Source organism: Pleurodeles waltl, chromosome 4_1 (genome assembly GCF_031143425.1).
Source record: "Pleurodeles waltl isolate 20211129_DDA chromosome 4_1, aPleWal1.hap1.20221129, whole genome shotgun sequence".
NCBI classification, from domain to species: domain Eukaryota; kingdom Metazoa; phylum Chordata; class Amphibia; order Caudata; family Salamandridae; genus Pleurodeles; species Pleurodeles waltl.
The window spans coordinates 419,325,743-419,348,705 of record NC_090442.1 but is presented as its reverse complement, the minus strand read 5'-3'; the positions used below and the strand labels follow the sequence as shown (position 1 = coordinate 419,348,705).

At 45.5% G+C, this 22,963-nt stretch overlaps 1 protein-coding gene across 1 annotated transcript in view; it reads left to right on the top strand.

The window, feature by feature from the left end:
* Positions 1-22,963, top strand: part of NUDT5 (nudix hydrolase 5) — a 180,456-nt gene that overhangs the window by 66,028 nt on the left and 91,465 nt on the right. The window contains exon 6 of the mRNA XM_069228666.1: positions 7,451-7,546. Coding sequence (XP_069084767.1) covers positions 7,451-7,546 — 96 coding nt within the window. The remainder of the gene's footprint in view (positions 1-7,450; positions 7,547-22,963) is intronic.

The following is a 22,963-nucleotide window of genomic DNA, read 5'->3' as shown; positions in this document are numbered from 1 at the left end:
CCAGGAGGATGGAGGAAGAAAACCCATACCTCCGCAGGTAAGTTCTAATGCTAGGGACACCGACGGTCAAGCTCCCAAAGGCCCAGGGGCTCCAGGTGCAGGGGTGTCATTTGGAGTTGGGAACAGTGTACCAGGCAGGTCGCAATTAAGGGGAGTTTTTTGTTTGAGGCTTAAGGCTTTGAGGCAGAGTCTGGTAGGGCCAGCCCACTTTTGATTCGGACTCCGTATTGCTGGGGAGCCTTTGCAGGACCGTTGGGCCAATTGGACGTGGGCTTTGGGTGTCCGGTGCAGAGGTGATTTTGGAGGTGGTTTCGCGGTTACCCAGGGCACAGTTGTTTACTTTAGAAGTTGGTTTCTTCTTGAACAGGTCTGCTATTTTTGGAAGAGCTTGATCTTTGTCTAAGGCAGTCCTCCCAAAGCTTTGCAGTTCGCTGGGCGGGACAGGTTTTCTTTTGGTGCAGGATCGTCCAGGGATTCAGACAGGCGAATAGGGCTGGGGCCAAATCAGTTGGTGTCTGTAGTCTTTTCTGCTGGTGCGACTCTGTAGTGTCCGGCTCTTGTTAGGTCATCGGGAATCTGAGTTCTAGGGTTCAGGGGTGCCATCTAAATAGGTTTAGAGTGACTAAACCCTTTTTTATGACCACGTCTTTTGGGGGGGGGGGGGTGCATAACCCTAACCCTACTGGACTAATTCTTTCCAAACAAGTTGCAGGAATTTAAAAAGTAGTGTCCACATAAGCTCGTCCACTTTAGGGGTGGGACTGGCATGAAGTGGGCACTCCTCCTCATTTAACTAATTTTTACGCCTGTGCTACCATCAAAAGTGAGGTCAGGACAGTGGGTTTGGTCATCTCCACCATCTGGAGGAACTTAAAGAGGTAGTAAAGATTTGCCAATTGGGGGAAAAAACGACTGTGCAGTTTTGTGGGGAAGTGAATTTGCACTTTGGACCCAGGGAACTTTCAGCCGAAATTGCACCAGAAACCAGACAAATAGTGGAGGGGTGACGATACAAATAGGCACTTTCTTACAAGAAGCAAGAGTGAGCAATGCAAGAGGGCAGTAAAAATTACAGTGCAATTAAATTGCTTAACCATGGCACGGCAACCATTAAATAAAAGTCCATCCACGGACTCTCCTGCCACCCCTCTGCAAAAAGAAATAAACAGTCACTTTCAGTGGTGCAGTGAAGTGGTTGGAAGCAAAGGCATCCGTGGACAGGTGATTCCCAGGCCAGAGGACCTTAGGATGCAACAAATTCTAAGAAAAAGAGAATGCCACCTGTGCACCCTCATCAGCAACCTGAATGGGCCCTTTGAAACATTTAAAAAATGACATAGCAGCAGGTAAGGAAAAGGATAAAGTAACATGGGCCCCTATAGGGGGTGGAGGGGGCAAACCATATACTAAAAACATGGAATGCAAAAATCACTCTTAATCCACACTGCCACCCAAGGACCCGTTGGACTGGGGAAGTACTAGAACCCCAGAGGTAAGTAGGTAGGATTCCCCAGTCACCCGTGTGCAGAGTTGTAACCCCAGGTCAGTGTCCATAGTTTAGTTTAGTTTAGTTTATAAGATTTGTAAAGCGCATGGCGACCCGAAGGCATCACGGTTGGAAGTCACGGTTGAGGTTTTTGGGTTTCAGGAGCCTTGCTAGAGGACCCAGAGGAAACCCGTTGGGGCAAGGAAGGTTAGCTTGTGCTCCCACCCATGGATACCCAGAAAAGTGGAGTACCTACACCAGGGAGCCCAGGTGCATAGGGGTTAAGTTGTGCCAACCTCCTGTTGAAGTCAATGGGTACCTCAGTTGTCCAACTGCTGTTGTGACCTGTGGACCAGGTCAGTGAGAACAAGGCATGTATTCCTGAAGAAGAGGACCTGAGAAAAGAAGGGACAGAGTCCAGACCACTCGGAGGTGCCCAGGAGGGCAATGTCCACCCTTCTCTGAGGTGCTTTACTGTTGGACGAAGAAGTGCAGCTGTGGAGTCCAGGCAATGCAGGAAGATCCAAGGAGTCATCCACGAGTTGTCCCATGCCGGTCGTCAAATTTCAGCGGGGTCAGTGGGACCACCAACAATCCTTGGCAAATGCAGGGAAGCATTGCACAGAGTTTGCAGGATTTGTGGGGACCAGCAAGATCTAGGTGACCCAACCTCGGCAGGTAGGTCGGGAACACCCCTTAGCAATCAGGAGAGCCAGCAGGAATCTTTGAAGCCCCCAGTGGACCCTCTGGCAGCCAGCACCAGGAGTGGCATGGAGGCCTCAGCAGCACAGCAAAGAGGGATGTCCATGTCGCAGGAGTTGCAGGGGAAAACAATTCTTGGAGCTGTATAGTGCTTGAGGCTTGGGCTACTTGGAGCTAGGAGGTCTCCAAACTGTAGAGCCTTGTCAATGACAGACGCAGTGCACAGGGGTTCCAGCCAAGCAGCTGTAGCGAGGGACCACAGACTTCCAGGGAAGATAGGCCAACTCTGGAGAGCCACAGAACCACCATCTGTGTTATAGAGCCTTGGGAAATCTGTGGGACAGCTGGGTCCACGACCCGGTTGTCGTCGTTGAGGTGCCTGCTAATGCAGGGGAGTGGTTCCTTGATTCCTATGGAGATTCTGTCTTGCCTTACTAATTCCCAGCAGAGTCCCTGTGATTGTGGAGGATGCATGGCCATGTGGGTTGCAGAAGTCTTGCAGAGCTTGGAAACAAGGTTGCTGTAAGAGCCCTACTACTGGTTACAGTCTTGCTCTTGGTTCCAGTGAAGAACAGCAGTGGTTTTGATGTCCAGGTTGCAGAAGTGTCTTGCAGAGGAGACTTTGAGATGGATCTGGCAGTCTTGCAGATGAATCTGGGGGTCCTATCCTCAGGGGTGCCCTTAAGTAACCAAGGAAGGAGGTGGACATTTACTGCAGTGACTCACCTATCCGGAGGGGACAGGGACATCACCCAGGTGGACTAACCAGGCGGATGTTCCCAGGGGCATCTGGTCATCTAATTTTCAAGATGGCACAATCAAGTAGCCCCTTTGCAGTGCTCTGTGCAGCTGGACGGGGGGGGGTGGGGAGGAGGGTCACTCCACTGTCTTTTATGTGCTTTCACACCAGAGCGGGATCCAGGGGGCCTGTGCACTGGTGCAAACCGGTTTATGCAAGGAGGTCCCCAAATGTGCCCTTCAAAGGAGTCTGGTGGCACTTGGAAACACCCCCAGCCCAGAGACTGCTATTTCTAAAGAGGTGGTCACTCCTCTGTCTTGAAGGAAATCCTGTGTTCTGCCTTCCTCTGCCCGCGTTAGGCTCAGCAGCAGGAGGGCAGAACAGTGTCAGAGGCATACAGACCCTGCAAGGCTGTACGGGCAGACTTTGGGGGATCCCCTAGGGAACTCCCAGAGTACATAGTATCATGCAACTTGAACTGGAATCATTGTAGTTGCATGAGTCCAACATGTTTGATTCCAAACATGTCTATGTTCGGTGAAGCCATTATGTAATTGGACAACTTGTGTTGACCAATGTCCACTACATACCTTAAGATGGCTTCCCTTCACTTCCAAAGCCCAGAAAATGGGTTCTGGTGTTTGAAAGGGAACCTCTGCTGACGCAGGGGTGCCCTCACTCTGAGAACCATGCACCCTGCCCTTAGGCTGAAGGGCCTATCTCAGGGGTGACTTATTGGGTCACGGTGCAGTGACCGTGATATAAGGCAAACCTTATATCTGGGTTGAAATTTGCATGCACCATTTCCTACAGGCTGCAATGGCAGGCCTGTAGTCGGTGTGCATGGGCCCCCCTGGGTGGCACAATACATGCTGCAGCCCATGGGGGACCCCTGGAGTACCAATGCCTTGGGTACCTAAGTACTATATAGTAGGGACTTGCAGGGGTACACCAGTGTGCCACTTGTGGGGTGTAAAAGTTACTTACCAGCTCAATTTAGGGGCGAGAACATTGACACTGGAGTCCTAGTGAGCAGGATCCCAGTGCCCTGCAGTATAAGCGTTTGAAACCAGGCAAAAAATTAGCGGCAACTATGCCAGAAAGGTGATACTTTCCTACTGTAGGAGGCTGGTTCTGTTCATGGTATTTATCTATAGTGTGGTACCCTATACAGAGTACAGGCAACCCGTAGTTATGGTGAATAGGTATCCAGATAGCAGAAGTTATTTAGGGGTACATGAGGTGAGCAGCTAAAGCTTATCCAGGAGGAATGTAAAGCACTTGCAATACCGCAGTAGTCGCGCAATAACTGGGTCACAAGAAAGAACCATACAAGTGTTGCAAAAATAAAGGATACTATTATTACAGCACTGTTGATGTGTGAAATATGAATCTATTGAAGTACTTATCTGCAACTTGAATCTTGTGGTTCTAAAAATAAACTAAAAGGATATTTTGCTATATGCAAACCATTGGTCTGGAGTCAAGTCATTGAGTGTGTGCTTTTTCAAATGCTTTGCAGTACCCTTTGATAAGCCTAACTGCTAGACCACACTACCACAAAAAGAGAGCATTAGTATTATCTACTTTCGCCTCTGTTAAGCCTCTGGGGAACCCCTGAACTCTGTGCACACTATATCTCATTTTGATATAGTATACACAGAGCCAGCTTCCTACAGCACTTTTTAGAAAAAAGATACAAGATCCCCAATATCGAGGCATGTGTGGCTCAAGATTCACATGCTGTGCATACTCCTGCCATCTAGGGTTGGGCCCGGATGTCTGCAAGTTGTGTTTCTTCGAAGAATTCTTCCCTGAGTCACGAGATACTGTGACTCCACCTCTTGATTGCAATGAGCATGGTCATTGGCTACATTGTTTGTTTGTTTTTCGCATGGCGGGAAAGGATGGAGCTGGAGCAAAGCATTACAGGAGAGAGAAAGAGAGAGAAATGATCATGTAGGTGAAGTAAGAAGGAATAACTGCATCAGCCATATGTGTCCGGGCAAGAGTGTGGGTGCATGTGAATCTATGGCACAATATGCCACAAACAGATGCTTACATGGTAAGTAACATTTTTTGTTTGAGGCATGTGTAGCTGTAGGTACACATGCTGTGCATGGACTGTAAAGCAGACATCCGCAAAGCGATGGCTTGCCTGTGGATATTGCAAAAGGCTGAAAAAGGTTACAAAGTACAGCTTGGCTAACATTGGCCTATTTGCGGGCTAACATGTCTACACAGTGGTATTTAATGAATATATAGGGCGTAGACCAAGTGGGTGCTTTACACATTTCTGTTATGGGGATTTTCCCAAGAAAGGCCATTCAAGCCCTTTCTTCCTAGTACATTGGGCTCTAGGAGGAGCAGGCAAAACACTTAGTAGCTTCCTACATTTATTTACATGCATCCAAAGGTGCCTGAATTTGATAAGGCCTTCCACTTATGAGGTTAAAAAAAGCAATAGACAGTTGTTGGTTGATTTTATTTATTTATTTATTTATTTCTTCTAAAGGGCTTTGTTTTATCCCCAAGTATATTAAGGCTCGTTTAAAATCTGAGGTATGAAGAGCCTGGTCTGCAACTGAATCAGATTGCAGGAGGAAGGCTAGGAGTTCTATAGGCTGGATAAGGTGGAACGAAGAGGCCACCTTAGGAAGAAATGTAGGGTTATTGCGAAGGACAACCATACCATTAAAAACCTGAAAGAAGGCTTCCTCCAAAGTTAAAGCTTGGAGCTCACTGGCATGTCTCAATGGTGTGATAGCTACCAGGAAGGCTACTTTCCAGGAGGGAAATTGTAGAGGACATGATTGAAGGAGCTCAAAAAGGGGACCCATATGTCTTGTAAGGACAGTGTTTGGATTCTACATCGGGCTGGATGCTTTCAGAGTAAGTATCATTTTCCTTGCTAAACTTGTACTGTCTAAAGAACATAATTATTTTTTCCCTTTTTCTACAGACTACCAAAGATACTCAGTATTTTACTTTTGGTTTTGTAGAAACATTTCCCCGTTTGGGGAAAAAAGGAACCTTTTTTAATCGAACTGCATGAAAATAATATGGAAAATAACTAATAACTGGTACCCTGCACCCCAGCCCAGTATAATGAGCCTAACTTATTTTTGCAAATGCAGGGAATTTGTCTCCTTTCTTGGATGACCCCATTCTTCACCGACTTTCTCCCCGCCCCAACAAAACGATCCCCCCACCACAAAAATTTTTCATCAGCACAGGCTTAAGATTTTAGAACCAGCATTGTTGGACCTGTGATAGAAATACACATAAATTCAACCCTTCAATACCCTCTTGACCCATATTTGTTTGTAATTTATTTAAAACTACCGAAGGGATTTCCAATAAGTTACAAAAAGGTTGTTAGTAAAGTTTTGTCTTCAGGCTGTTTAGTGCAATTCTTTTAATTAATTGCGAGTAGCAAACATTCTTGTGGGATTTAAAAGGAGAAATGGCTAGTTCTAGAACAATCCCAATAAGCTTGGCTTCCACCTTTACTTTTTTTTAATGAACTATTTAAAGTAAGTGAACTAGGCTTCTGAGACGTGAAATAATATTGGTTTTCTGGCATATACTAAATTCTGTTCTTTAAGCTAGCTCATATTAAACTAAGAATCTTTGGCAAAAGCCAATAGGTCTTTTACTTCAAAGGCATTAGCTGGCCTTTAACTTTGCCAATTCTTGTTGCTGATGTTGGGGGGGGGGGGACTAAATGTCCTGCGTCATGACGTGTGTGCATGTCGCCACACATGCATGCACCCTTTAAAACATTGTGGCCATTTTATTTATTGTATTTACTGTTCTAAGGTGGTAAATTAAAAAGTACGTGAAAAGGAAATGGCAGGGATTATTAAGATCAAGCATGACAGTGGAGGAGCTGAGAAGGGAGTCATATTTATTTTAAAAATATATATATATAAAGCTGATTGCGATGTGGAGGGCAGTGTTGAGCTTTGTAGCAGAGGGGAAACCAACAGCGAGAGTCCATTTGGGTAAGGATATGTGGTCAGGGGTAACACATAGGAGAGAGCAAGAAAATGTATGCACTCCATGCAATAAAAAGTAGTTCCCTGAAAATAGCAGTAGAAGTATACAACTCCAGTTATGCTCCAGGGAGAGACAAAAACAAGAAGAGGAAAGAAAGCCATCAAATAAGAAGCAAGCAAAATATGTAGGCAAGAAAGCAAACCAGTCATTCGCAATTGGCTGACCCAAAACCCTTACCCTAAATATTGATTTTTTTTTTTTTTCCTTTTTTGGTACACTGTTAGCCTTAAGACAAATACATTGTCTGTAGGCAAGACCTAACAAATGAACTGACATTTGTAGTGATAATGCATTTAGGCTGCACTGTTCATATCAGATGCTGGTCTAATTTGGTCTTTTGACATATTTTATATAAAAAAATGTTTTGGTTTATGCCAGCAAGTGAATATCCTATTAATTTTAGAATCTGTAACCGAAGATCATCAGAGGGACTAATTATATATTTCCTATTTAATTTATAGGACTTATTGATTCCAATGAAAGTCCACAAACTGCTGCTTTACGGGAGCTTGAGGAGGAAACTGGGTACAAAGGAGAGATTGCAGAGTGTTCTCCAGGTTGCTATTAAACTATTCCTTTCCAGTATTCTGAATTGTGAATCATTTCGAACATAATTGCTTCTTCTAAGTAGATTGAGGCATTTTCCTGTGGGTTGAAGGTGATCTTTTGCTTCCTTTTCAATTTTATTGGATGTGGACAGTTGGAAAAAATGCTATTTGTATTCAGCTATTAGTTGTTATACTTCTGCTTATGATTGCACCTAGATTGTTGTGGTGGGAACAAGTGAGACGTTCACATACACACTGACTTTCTTATTCTGACTCCATCATGAACTGCAATGGGATTATGCAAATTTGGAGCAGGGGGTGAGAATCACAAAGCATACACCTTCCATCTGTCGCTAAGCATGCCTGCAGTTCCTTGCACACATCTTTGAGTACAGCAACAGTGTTCCTTTTATGTACACATTAGGGGAAGCAAAAATGTATATATGTAATTTTGGGTCAAAGTAGAGATGTCTTATTTTGAGAACTCCAGTACAGTCAAATACCACATTTCACCATTTGACAAACCCTAGCTCTTCTCTATTCCATTGTCCGCCCATTCTTCACCCACTACTATATTTATTGCAGTGAACTGAAGCCAATATTTAGTTTGACTACCACTGGTTTCATTTTTGGGACCGATAGCCAACATAATAGTATTAAAGGGGGTATTAGAACACACATCAGAATCTTGGAGTTTTCTTTTGCAGTTCAGGTATCCTTGTGGTCTGATGGAAGAGCATAATCACATGCTTGAGACGCAGAAAAGAAATGTCGCTGTTCTGTATTTTATGCATTACATTTTTCAAAGTGTACCTTTCTGAATTATATGTATAAAGAACTGACAAGTCTATCCTGGAGTTGTAAAGATATGTATTTGCCTGGGTCTCATAAATGTGTAGTTTCTTCAAATGTGTAGGTTTTTATGTATTTCTAAACCAGGTACTGTACAGGCTAAGAGTTTCAGAATGTGTTTGTGGAACTCTAGTTTGGGGCCTCTCCTTTGTCAAGGCAGTGTATAGTCCCAGAATCAGAGGAATAGTTTTGCAACATGTAACTGCATATTTATTTGTTTCCCCGTTTCCACTCTCAAAAGAATTACTGAAATGGAAACCTAACAAAACTTTCAAAACAGCAGTTCTTAGAACAAAAGTGATTGTGCTTTTTAGATTGTGTTTCTAAGATCTGAGAAGCTGACTTGTATTCTCAGAGCTCTTCCCAAAAGCCCTAAATTCCTGTTATATGTTCAGAAAAGTAGCATCCATTCGACCTCAGATGAGGGCTGACTGGTTGGGTGGTTTTGTTGGTAATCATTCTGTGGAGAATACTCTAGTTGGAGAACTATTGCAGACTGGTGAATAACTATTTCCAGCTACTAGATTCTTTAACTTAGTATAGTGGTTACCAGCCTGTTGTCTGGGGCCCCCTGGGGGTGTGTGGGGGTGGGGTTGGTCGGCAAAGCCTCTTCGGGGGGAGGGTGGTGTTGTCAGTGACTGCTTAGAAAATTAACCAATATTAACAGATTAATAAAGTGTGGGTAAATAAAGTGGCTAAATGTACATTTGAAAATTTCAAAACGTACTGTAAATGTCAAGGAATTTAAAATTGGAGGATAGAAATTAAATTAGTATCCTCAGATTGATTTGTGGGAGCAGTGCAAGTGCATCAAACAGAATATAGTATGGATTATGTGTGGCTTCAGCTGAATTTAGAAAAGCTCCAACTTTCTAATAAAATGTTTTTTTTTTTTTTTAAAGAAAATATTTGTTTGCAAATTAAATAAAATGTGTTATCATTTGTGTATGTGTTTTGATGGAATGCTCATTTCTGTAAATTTAGTGTGGTGTTTTGTGGTTCAGATCATCGACAATTTTTAGGCCTGGGTCTCCCGGTTTCCAATAATGACTCAGTGGAGGTCTTCAGGTTCCAGTGATGATAAAGTGGGGTCCACAGAAGTCAAAAGGTTGTTAACCACTGTCATGGAATAAATCTCACAGCTGTGACAAAGAAAGCCATCCGAGGTGGTGGGAAAATTGGATTTCAGTACAGAACTACTTTCTTAAAACATGAGTGAGCAAAGTTCTAGTCTTGGTAGCCAAAGGTAGACTTTTGTGTGCACAGTAATGGGAATTTATTGTACAAAGTGGTTATCAAGCCAGTACAGCATCATGTTGATCCTTGTCAACCATATACCTTCTGAATAACGTAGTCGACCCAAAAGCTCACAACAATTTCAGAACGAAATGGATAAACATTTTTGTCAGGAAAACTCAAGCTTTTGGAAGTTCACAAGTTATTTATAGTCATGCCATTATTACCGCTCGTGAAATAACTATCATTAAGGCCATGAAATAGAGATGTTGATATTTTTTTTTTTTTCTTTATTATTATTATTTTTTTATTTAAGGCCTTTCATGAGTTTGGCTTGTATTATTAGCATCTAAATTTACCTCAGCAGTTCAGAAGAAAAATCGAACAAACCTGAGGTAGGTCCCTGCTCCTACTTCAACAGTCTGCTAATAGTGACAAGTGCACAATCTTAACTGTAGTATATATTTTTTAAAACAATACTAAAGTCCTGTATACTGTGTTGCATTGTGTTAAGTAATGACGGGGGGAGGGGTGGCTCCAACAGCAGATACGTTTTTAACCCTTGAACTGTGCCAACCATGACAGGAACTTCTAAACTTGTAAGTCCTTTAGTTTGGTAGTGCAGTGGCACTGAAAACCTCTAGATCACACTACTCAAGAATTGCCAGGTGATCTATTACTGTGAGGAAAACTCCCCGAAAAATAGGCCTTTCTTCAAGCTCCACTGTAAAAGTTGAAAGGTTGAAGGAAGAGTACATACAATCTCCTTACCATGAAAAGCATTGCTAAAGTTGGCTCAAAATTCTTTGCAGAAGAACCGAGAATGTTCAATAACTAAAACCTTCTTGATGTAGACTATCCTTTGACATGAGAGAACATGTAAAAGGAACAAAAGCTTGGAACCCATTTCCTGAGTAGTGGCATACACATCCATGTTGAACAATATTTATTCTAGTGTTTAAAAAAAAAAAAAAAAGTAAGTATTCGTAGTATGTGTTGGCTTAAGATACACATGCTATGCACACTCCTGCCATCTAGGTTTGGGCTCAGACTTTACAAGTTTTTCTCAAGGAAGACTTTCAGTTGATGATATCTTGTGATATGTTGTTCAGTCTCCACCTCTTCAAGGCAATGTGCATGCCCTTTTTTTATATTGATCTAGTTTTTTTGTCGTTCCCCTGATCACCCCCTCCCTCTCTCCCGCCATCAGTTTCAGCTGGATAGCACCGGTTCACCTTGCAGCTTCGGTGCCTACGGATGCCTAGTGGCTTGGAATTGCCTCATCGGAAATGACAAGAGGCAGTCTTTCATTTTGGTCAGTTGCTGTAGGATCAGCTGTTGATCTCATCAAGCGCACTCCTTTCTAGGACCTGTTGAGACTGTTGAGCTCCAGGTATGGAGTGTAAAAAAGACAGACTTTTCCATAAATGCCCTCAGTGAGGGGAGTGAAGTATGCCTATTCAGACACTTTGTATGTCTGCAATTTATACCTGTTGCCAGAACATAAGATTTCAAGAATAATAAGACACTCCTTTGCAGACTGGATCGACTGATAGCCCATGACTTAGGAATGTAGGCAGAAGTAGATTGTTCCCTAAAAGAGGAACAACCACTTCACATTTTCAGAGGCGAAGAAGGCAAGGCTCCAACAGAAGGAGGCGCACTATGTCAACTCCGACTGTAGCCAGCAAGAAGACAAATAGGAGCTAGCCCTACTGGTATTGGAACCACAATGCAACCTGAGTGTATCGGGGTTGGGTCCCATGACGAAGACAACCCAAAGGGCTGTGAATACAGAATATCAATCCCACACAAAAAGACCATTTCGCACCCATCCCAACTGCGCCTGCCCTCAGATTCTGGTCGACACTGAGACCGTACCTCAGAGCCAAGACAAAACAACTCTATACTCAATCAGATTGGGCTACCGGCCTTAGGAATAGACATGGAGCCGACAAGCAGCAGTGCTCAATGCCAAATAATCTATCGACTCCTGTTATCAGATGCTGACGTGGAGCCCCCAAAGGCATCACCTCCTGATGATGCCTTATCTTACACAGTGTTATCCAACGTGCAGCTGAATACCACAAGGTAGAAATGCACAACACAGAGGAGGAAACAGTGTTTCTTGTAGAGACACATTCCAAAACAGAGTTATCAGTACAATACCGCCTAATGTTAGGATCCATTAACAAGGTCTCCAAAGAAGTTTTCCAAGACCCAATAAAGTTCATTCTCCTTATGCCAAGACTATAAGGAAGTAGAAATATTCTCTCAATGATCCTCTTTATATGAGGGGGCACTCAGCAGCTGATTCCCTAGTAACAAGTAAGGGAAGAGGGCAGATTCCCAAAGTGCTGGAGATGCGCCACCTCCAGATAAAGAGAGTAAGCACATTGATGCAGCAGGGAAGAGGATGGCACCTGGACTCTCCAATCATTTGCATATAGCAAATTCTGTAGGATTTCTGTCCAGATATAAAAGGGCAACATGGGAAGAATGTCATACAGCATCTTCCAGAACAGTACAGGAATAAAAGGTAAGACCTAGTTGCAGCGGCAAGATGAATATCTAATGCAACCATATGTTGCGCCCTAGATAGTGCGACACTGCAGCAAGAGGAATACATTCCTCTATACCACTACGAAGACATGCATAGTTAGGTATCTCAGGATTTAAGCCAGAGGTACAGCACCTACTTGATAGAGTACTTCTTTGGGCCCATCTAGAAAAAAGACACTGAGACCGCAAAGTCTATTGGAGCCTTACAGTCTAGTACACAAAAACTGTCCTTTTGGATTCATTAGGGAAGATAGGCTCTCGAGAACACTGCTCTTGACACCCAAAACTATCAGAAACAGCAGCAGCAATATCACCAACAAACAGTCAAAAGGTCCTTTGGGGCGATGGTTCAAGCAAAGAGGGAAAGGTAGAAGAACTCCTTCAAAGGAAGCCTCCACCTCCAAACAATGACTTAGCCTTCATTTCACCTCCCCGATTTCCCCCCCCCCCGCTGATAAAAGCCACAGGTTGATCCTGGCCCTCTTCATTTAGTTGTGATATCACTGCTCCTAGTCCTACTTCAGAAGCATCAGTCTGGACAATGAATTGTTTGGAATAGTCTGGACTTTTGAGAATTGGAGCTAAACACATGGTGTTTTTTCAGGGTATCTAAGGCCTCTTGACAGCTAACTGTCCATTGTACCTTCTTAGGCATCTTTTTAAAAGTGAGATCATTCTAGGGGGCTGCAATGGAGCCATACCCTTTAATAAATCTCCTGTAGTACCCAGTCAGACCCAGACAAGCTCTGACCTAGGTCTGAGTATTTGAAGTAACCCAATCCTTGATGGTTTGGATTTTGCACTGCAGGGGCTGAACTTGGACTCCACCTACCAGGTGACCAAATTAAATCACTTCACTGTCCTCTATCTGGCATTTTGTAGCCTTGCTGGTGAGGTCTGCTTTTTGTTAAGGCCTGAAGTACACTACTGAGGTGGCCCAGGTGAGTCTTCCATGTGGATCTAAAGACGACAATATCCTCTAGATATGCTGAACTAACGTCTTCTAGGCTTGCCAGAAAGATTCCCCAACTTCTAGAATGTGGCAGGTGCTTTTTTTCAGACCAAAGTGAATCACTGTGAAATGATAATGCCCACCAGAAGTGGAAAACGCGGTTTTAAGCTTGGTAGCATCAGTTAGCTTGATCTGCCAGTAGCCTGCTGTCGGGTTCAATGTGCTGAGGTACTTGGCTGAAGCCAGAGTATCGGTTAGATCATCTGCCGTAGGAAGTGGATGGGCATCAGTCTTAGTGATTGCATTGAGGCCTCTGTAGTCTACACAAAACCCAATTACTCTTTTTCCGCCCTGGGAGTGAGTTTTTGGCACAAGGACTACTGGCCTACCCCAAGGGCTATCTGAAGGCTCCGTTGCCCCAAGTCCAGCATCTTTTGGACTTCTGCCCTGATGTAATCTCTAACATGGTCAGGCTGCCTGTAGATTTTGCTCCTTACAGGTAGTCTGTCACCTTTTTCCCAATCATGGGCACACCAGGTGGTCTGACTAGGGTTCAGGGAAAAGTGCTCCGAAAACTGACTGTGAACTTGTCTGCAGTCAGCTTGTTGTTGTTCAGAAAGGCAGTCGTCGAAGACTCCCCATCCACTGAACCATCAACAGGGCTGTGGGAGAGAAGGTCAGGGAGAGGGTCATTCTCTGGTTCCTGCTCTTCATCATTGGCTATGTGCAAGCTCATGTCAACCCTGTCATAATAAAATCTGAGGTGGTTCACATGAAGCACCCTGGGGGGGCTTCTTGGAGGACCTAGGTCAACCAAATAGGTGATCTCACCTTTCTGCTCTACTATTGTGTGGGGGCCACTTCACTTGTCTTGAAGTACTCTTGAGCCCACCCGCTCGAAGACAACACTTTCTGTCCTGGCTGGTAAACAGTCAGTACAGCCTTTTGGTCATGCCACTGCCTTTGAAGCTTATGGCTGGCATCAAGGATTTTGGAAGCCTTCTTCATGCACTCTGCCTTGCTAGAGTGCAGGCCTAGCACATAGTCAACTATGTCTGTTTAGGAGGTTTGAGAGGTTGCTCCCAACCCTCCTTCACAAGAGCAAGAGGGCCCCTAACTGGATGTTCAAACAGAAGTTCAAATGGACTGTAACCAACTCCCTTCTATGGAACCTCTCTGTCGGCAAACAGAAGGCATGGTACTAGGACAACCCATTTTCTCCTAAGTTTATCTGAGAGTCCCATAATCATAACTTTTATGGTTTTGTTGATTCTCTCAACCAACCCATTTCCCTGGGGATAAGGAGTGGTGAATTTTATAGGTTACACCACATTCCTTCCACATTGCTTTAAGGTATCCAGGCATGAATTGTGCACCACTGTTGGATACAACCTCCTTAGGAAAGCCCACCCTGGAAAAGATTCCCAGGAGGCCCTTGGCCACAGTAGGAGCTGTAGTGGACCTAAGGGGAGTGGCCTTTGGGTACCTGGTGGCATGGTCCACTAGAATAGATCTGCTCTCAGATGCTGTAGGAGAGTCAAGGGGACCAACAATGTCAATCCCTACCCTCTCAAAGGGTACCCCAATCACTGGAAGTGGAATTAAGGGGGCTTTTTTAGTGCCACCTGTCTTGCCACTGGCTTGGCTAGTGACACAGGAGTGACAAAACTCCTTTGTGTCTTCAGACATATGGGGCCAGTGAAAGTGTGGGACAAGTCTGTCCCAAGTCTTGCTTTGCCCAAGGTATCCTGCAAGGGCAATGTCATGGGCCAAGGTCAATAAGAACTTCCTAAACTTATGAGGTTTGACCAACCTCCTGGTGCACCAGGTTTGGAGTCTCTAGCTGTGGAGTATTGAGCACAAATTTTCCCAGTAGACCCTGTGGGGTCCACTGACGTCCCGAGTCTCCTACTCCGCAGCTTGCTGCCTGAGGCCTTCAAGAGAGGGTCAGGAATTCTGCTCCAAACTCAGTTCTTCCCTGGAGGGCCCCCCTGCACCCAAGATCTCTGCTGTGTCAGCTTCAATCTATCTCCTCTGGTGCAGGTTCCTCACAGGGAGTACAATCCTCTCCCTGAGGAGACTGATCCTCCCATGAGCCTGAGTCCTGGGCAGGAGGTAATTTCTTACCCTTCCTACCCCTCTTCTTGTGAGCTGACAGGTCCATACTTTTAGGCTCCAGTGCTCCTGATTCTCCCGGTTTCCTGGCCTGTGCTTTAGTTGCCACAAAGACATTAGAGGGATAAGTAGCTCTGCTGCACGGGTCTATAACTCCACTTCAGTACAGGCTGGGGTCTCCAAATCATTGCCAATTAGACAATCTACAGGAATAGAAGAGGACACTACAACTCTTTTAGAGCCACTAATACCTCCCCAAGCTAAGGTTAACGACTGCCGTGGGGTGGCGCTTAGTGATGTTGGGTACTTGGTAATTGTGACCAAGTAAGATTTGCTCAGGAGACACCAGTTTTTCAATCACAATAGTGACAGACACCTGTGTCCCTGTAAGCTTCTGCCTCAATGCTATTTATGAGGGGGTACTGCCTGTATTTCCTCATATTAGGAGGCCAGGCAGCCAAAGTGGCAAGGTAAGTGCCACCCTTTGATACTAAGACAGCCTCAGTGGTCTCTCCGACTAAGCCAGAGTGCATTGCATTCCCCAAAGTGAACCCAGTGATACCCTTTATTGAAGTACCACCACTAGTGCTGTTGCTAGGGGCACTAGGAGGAGTGGTGGTAGTACTCTTGGTGCTTTTCGTTTTCGTAGGGCAAGTGCTGTCACATGTCCTATGGCCTTTTCCCTATACAAGCAGCACAAAGGTGTTTTTTTTTTTTTCGTTTTTTTTTGTAGGAGGAGGAAGAGGATTTTGACCCATCCCAGAAGAATTTTGTGGGCCTGATGAAGACTCTTTATTCTTTTCAGTAGCTTTTTCTCCATCTTTCTCCTGGGTTTTTAGAAGAACCCTTCTTTCTGTCTGTGTGAGATTAATGACACACCGTAGTGCAAAACCATTTGTCTGCCTTCTTTCCCAGTTCTTGGGGAGGGGTCAGATCTGAGTCCACCAGGCACTGATGCAGCTTTTCAGGCAGTTATTAAGGATGTGTTCTCTTATAAGATTGTACAGCCCTTCATAGTCATGCACATTACTACCTTGTAACTAGCCTTTCAGAGCCTAAACTGAACAGTCCACAAAATCTACCCAGTCTTGAGAGGACTCCTCTCTGAACTTAATCCTGTACTCCTCAGTTGTGAGCCCAAACCTATCAATTAGAGCCACTTTCAAGACCTGGAAGTTATCTGCATCTTCCTCCCTTACAGTCAAAGGCTTGTGTCTGCCTTTGTCGGAAAAGGAGAGCCACAGGATAGCTGCCCACTGCCTCTGGGGGACCTTCTGTACTGTACTTTACAGGCCTTCTCTAAAGCAGTGATTCACCAGCCTTGTAAGGCTGGACTATCCTGCTTTAATCAAAGGTATTTTCCCTGGGCCTGGTCTCTAATGCTGCCACTAAGGGGTTTCTAACCCCAAATTATTTTTCCCTCTCGATCTCCGGGACCTCTCTCTAGAGCCAGCTGCTGCTGTTTCAAGTTGAATTTGGCCTGCTCAGGTCTCAGCAAACTGAACCCCCTATCTAGGGATCCCTCATCTGAGCTAGAGTGGATAGTGTCAGCAGCAGAAGCTGTGGCAAGGAAAACTGAGGATGAGGCAGATACACTCCCCTAGAGTCGGTAAAAAGAGTACCCGGGAAGAGTAAACGTTGGTCTTCTACTAGGACCCTCTCTTGTGCTACCAACACAGCTCCATGCAGGCTCAAGGTTCTCCCCAGAGTCTTCATGGTCTTGCCCATTGAGGTCAGACGAAGTACCTGGTACCTCCTTTTCCAACACTGGGGGTTCACCCTCTTCATCTAATTCCCTCTCCCTATTAGGATTCTAAGTGTCATCATGAATAAGTATATTTCAGATATTTAAGAGAATATTTTTGTTAGGGTTAGTACCTGTCTTGAGTTTTCTAGCTGTACGCAGGGCCCTAACCTCCTTGAATGTAAGACCTCCATACCTAGACCCCGGAGTCTGGTCAGCTCCCTCATCTTAAAGCATGGCGTTAGAGTAGCGTATGTGATGCACCCACCTACTCTAAGTTTCTGAACTTTTGAAAGGCTTGGAGAAAGGGCTATGCTAGACCCCTGACTATCCAGGCAAACATATAGAAGTATCTAAAGTTTTATTAGTGTAGGGTATAACCAATAGTTAGTAGAGATTGTTCTTATGGAAAGTCACTGCTGACCAAGTGGTAAGGCAATGCAGGTGTCTTACCAACAATGTATGAGGCTGGCTTAGTTTGTTGTGTACAGCTGTGGTGAATAGGTGGCCAGATAGCAAAAGTTCTCTAGGAGTAGCTGAGGTGAACAGCTAAAGCTTATCTAGGAGCAATGAAAAGCACATGCAATACCACAGTAGTCAGACAGCAACTCACTGGCAAGTTAGACCCACACAGGTGTTGCAAAAATAAAGGATACTTTATTACAGAAGTACTACTAGACTAGCATTGCTATATCTCCCTTTGGAGATATCTTCACACAATGTGTACACAAAGTAAGCATTAGAAATAGCATAAAAATACACAGGGTCCTATGGGAGTAACAAACTATATACTAAAAAGGTGGAATGTGACATAGTGACCCCAACCGAGTTAACTGTGGTAGTTAGCTGGGGGCAGATAGAAACACCAGAGTTAAGTACAGTAAGTGTCCCCAGCAACCAGATGCGAGGTAGTTAACCACCCAATTGTCCCATAAGCTAACACGGAGAGTAGTGGTTGGAGTTTGTGGAATTAGTACCCTTCCCCATGGACCCCCAGGAATCTAGCAGACAAGAGGTTGGAGGGAGAGTGTCCCTACCCCAGGATACCCAGAAGACAGGAGTTCCTACACCAGGGACCTGGATGCAGAGGGGAGAAGGGACACGCTCTGGAGTCTGTGGATGCCTTGGATTGCCCAGCTGCTGTCACAAACCATGGAGCAGGCCAGTGGAACCCAGGAACGTATTCCGGAAGTGGAGGACGTGTAAAGGAAGGGGACAGAGTCCAGCACCTTTGGAGGTGCCCAGGTGGTGCTGGTGACCATGCCCACCTTCCTGAAGGTGATGTTCTTGCAAGTCGGTGGAAGAAGTCCAGCTGCGGAGTCCAGGAGCTGCATAAGATCCCAGGAGTGGTCTACCAGCTGTCCCTCGATGGTCGCCGGATTGCAGGAGGGTCTGTGACCAGCCAGGTCACCAACAAGCACTGGCAAATGCAAGCAAGAGCTGAAGAACTGTTAGCAAAGTTTTGGGGACTAGCTAGGTCCAGGAGACTCTACCCTTGAGGGGGGAGTCGGGGCTGCCCCTCAGCACGCTGGAATGTCCGCATAAGTCGATGGAGCCCCTACGATGGACACAGGGTGTCACCAGGAGGCCTCAGCAGCATGGCAAAACAAAAGCCCCACGTCGCTGAAGTTGCAGAGCAGGGGCTGATCTTCGAGTTGCAGAGTGCTGGAGGCCAGGGCTTCTTGGCACCTGAAGATCTCCAGGAGGAAGAGTCAACAAGCCTTGGCAAGTGCAACAGTTGCGGTGCACAGGGGTTCCAGTCCAGTGGTAGGAGCAGGGGCCCACAGTCGCCCAATTTTGGTTAGAAGACCAGCAGGACCCAGAGGTTTCCACAGACTCACCACCTGTGTTGCAGAGCCGTTGGATGTCCATGGGACAGCAAAGTCCACCAGCCGGTCGACGTTGTCTTGAGGTGCCTGCAGTTTCAGGGTAGTGACTCCTTCTCTCCGAGGGAGAGTCCTTCGTGCTTCATGGTGCAAACCGAGTCTTTGTGACCCTGGAGGGTGCACAGCCTTGGATGTTTCAGAATTCTTGCAGGATTCGGAGAAACAATGTTGCAATGGGAGCCTTCCCACCAGAAGCAGATTTGTTTCAGTTCCAAAGCAGACCGGCAGTGGTTCCAGAGGCCAGGAGCAGAAGATGTCTTGCGTAGAGTTCCTTGGAGAGTCTTGCTCGGTGAATCAGAGGATCCACCTATGGGGGAAGCCCTTCAGTAACTCTAAAAGGAGGTTGATCACTTTCTGAAGTGACCCAGCTATCAGAGGGGATCAGGGACATCATTTACCTGGCCTGACCAGTCAGATGCTCCCAGGGGCCTCTGCCCATCTTGTTTCCAAGATGGCAGAATCAAGTGACCATCTGGCAGAGCTCTGTGCACCTCCCTGGGGGAGGAACTTGACAGAGGGGTGGCTTCTCCTCTGTCCTTTGTGCATTGTTACACCAGAACAGGAACTGGGGGTTCCTGAACTGGTGCAAACCATATTATGCTAGGAGGTCACCAAATGTGCAGTCTGGTGGTGCTCAGAGGCCACCCCAGCCCTTAGACACTTAATACTCGGGGGGAGTGGTCACACCTCTCCCTTGTAGGAAATCGTTTGTTCTGCCTCTTTGGCCTGAGTCTGGCTCACCAGCAGGAGGGCAGAGCAGTGTCTGGGGTCAGCAGCAGCATGGGCTGGCACCTAGAGCCCGTAAGGCTGCACAGGCAGGTAGAACTGGGGGATCCTCTAATGAACTCCCTGAGTACATGGTATCATGCAGCAAACACTAGAATCTGTGTAATTGTGCAATTCCAACATGTTTGATACCAAACATGCCTAGGTTCGGAGAATCCATTATGTAGTTGGGCCACTTGTGTTGACCAATGTCCACTACAAATCTCAAGAAGGCTTCCCTGTACTGACAGAGTACTGGAATTGGCCTGGGGTCTATAGGGGCACCCTGGTCATCCAGGTGGGTACCCTCATTCTTGGAGACATGCACCCTGCCCTTGGTCTGAAGGACCTACCAGTGGGGAGACTTATTATTCAGTGCAGTGACTGGGTTTGGTGGATGCACCATTTCACGCAGGCAGCAATGGTAGGCCTGCAGACACCGTTTACATGGCCCCCATGGGTGGCATAATGCATGCTCCAGCCCATGAGAGATTCCAGGTGTACCAGTGCCCTGGTTACCTAAGTGCCATATAATAGGGACTTGCGTGAGTGCACCAGTGTGCTAATTGTGGGGTGTAAACGTTTACCAGCAACTAAATTTAGAGGAAAGAGCACAGATACTGAGGTCCTGATTAGCAGGATCCTAGTGCACTACAGTCTAAACACACTGACACCAGGCAAAAAGTAGGGTTAACCATGTCAGAAATATTCTACTTTCCTGCATAGTACATTAAAGGTTGGTTCTTCAAACAAATAAATAGAAAATTGATTAATTACAGCCACAATAGTATGTATGAGCAATGAATCATTGATGAATATATTTCTCTTGTAGGGTATTTCCAATAATAGTCATAAGTGCTGAATAGTCCCGCCCAGGTGCAGGGACCCTGGAGCAGTTCTTCAGTATAACTTAAGTGGAGATTTTCGCCTTTCTTCAGGAGGGCCTGTAAAGACACTTAAGAAAGAGACAGATAATGCAGCCTATCTATCTAGGCTACAATGGCCTGATTCTTCGACACAAAGTAAAAAAAAAAAGGGCCAGTAAATTAAAAATGAGTATAATTTAAGATGTTTTGCAAACAGTATAAATCTCCTTCACGATCCCATTTTGTATGATAGAGATGAGGGGGGGCAGGGCAGAGTAGCCTCATAGGCTGTCATTATATGGCTATAATGGAGGCGGTGCTTTTAAGAACCCAGGGATCACCAGTATCCCATCATTCTGAGCTGGTGGCAGTTGCTGCAGTTCTTTTTTCTGCCTCCTGCTGACAGGACCTTTAAGCATTGACTTTTATAGGTTTTTCCTCATGGAAAGGTTTGTCAGAAATTGGTGACAACACCTTTCCACGATGTCTTTTAGTTTTTCCTGCTTTTTGTCTGTTAGTTTTCGAAAACATTTGTCAAATAAAATACCTGCATTGTTTGACAAGTGTCCTGGCTGTGGCATGAAAAAAAGGCAAAACAGACCTTCATGAGGTCTGTATCATCTTTCTGTGCCTGTGACATCTGTAGGACGTTGTCCAGGTGCACTATGCACGACCGTGAAAAGATTAGCCTTCATGGGGGGAGAAGACTGCTCCAGCAAACACAGCCTGCCAGTGGGACTTCAAAATGAGAGGAAGGTCAGTCTTCCACCAGGGCTGTTCCCTAGCATCCAGTTGACAGGGAAGGTCTGAGAAGCGTGTTTCAGTCCAGAAAAGACTTTGGTCCCGGTTGACGTTGAGAAGATAAACGTCGAGGCATGGTATGGTGCCCACTTGTCTGCCAGCAAGGGTTGATTCGACTTTGAGGAAGTGTCGCCGTTCGCCATCAATACACCAGTTGATGTCGATGAACTAAACTCCATTCATCCATCACCGGTGTACGACTTTGAGAAGTGTCTTGTCATCTAAGTGCTGGTTCGCCATTGAGATGGCGTGGACAGTCAACATACAGAGCTAAACATCAAAGAAAAAGGTTGCCTGTAAGGAGAGAGAGGAGAAGAATTTAGTCTTCATCTGATTAATCACATCATCTGGTTGTGTTACCATCCTCTCCAGCTCCTCCTCCATCTAAACCTCCTCCACCGGTTTCGCCTCCTCCAGTGCCTCCACCTCTACCACCGGTGCTTCCTCTACCATCACTGCTTCGTCCTTTACCGCCTCCTCCAGTACCTACAGGCACTCTAGCTCCCAGGCCTGGAACGCCCTTCCGATCACGCCACCACTCATGTCATGATCATCACACACCAGGGCGCTCTTCCACTACTTCAAGGAATTCCCATCGCCGTCATGGATCTCACAACAGATCTAGGTCATGCTCTCATCGACATACTGATCACTCCTCTTTTTTTCTACAAGAGACTATATTGGATTCTCCACCACCTCGTGTCTCCCCTGTAGTTATCACCACCTTTCAAGAGGTTATAGTCCAAGGGGCTGCCAAACTAAATATACAGATGTTATTACCCACACTGTCCCCATCGATAGTCTTCAAGACGCTACATCACCATACCGCTTCAAGGCTGTTTTTTCCCCTGGTCCTGGGTCTCCTCAAGCCAGTCATGGATTTGTTTTCAACTCCAGCTGTTGCTAAGCATGCCCCATCTAGGCTTCAAAAGAAATATTTGTCTCCGGATCAAGACTATTATTTTTTTTTTTTTTTTTTTTTCTTTCTTTTCACTCTAAGCCTTCACCCGACTCTGTTCTGATATTGGTTGCGAAAAAGGTCCATTCCACCTCTCCCTCATCCTCTTCACCTACAGATGAGGAGAGTAGAAAATTGGATTCAACAGGCCACAAAGTCAGTAGTAGGCAGATTGACTCAATTCAAGCAAACTGTCTCATGTGTTGCTTTTTGTGTTGTCAATAGCCCAGCAAGGACTTCCTGTGTGCACAGTTAAAGGTTAATTGTTGGTTCTTTTGGCTTTTTTTGGGGGGGGATGCTGAACCAGCCATCATTTATTTAAGTATCTTTTGTTAGTCTTTTTTGGAAAGATTTGCAGCATATGTTTCTAGCCACACCTTTTATCATGCCTCAGTGGAACCTGAAGTTAGTCTTCAAATTCCTAATGCGTACTCCCTTTGAACGGCTACACAGCTGTCCTTTGCGGCTCCTCATTATAAAGACAGTCTTCCGTATCACCAGAACATTGATGCACCGAGTGAGTGAGTTTCAGGCTGCTGTACACAACGTTCTTCCCAGACAAACTGGTGTTGAGGACCAAGTCATCCTTTCTCCTGAAAGTGGTAACTCCTCTTCACCCAGCATTCTTTGCTAAACCTTGCCTCTCTAAGGAGGAGGAGAGACTTAATCCGCTGGATCCGAAAAGAGCT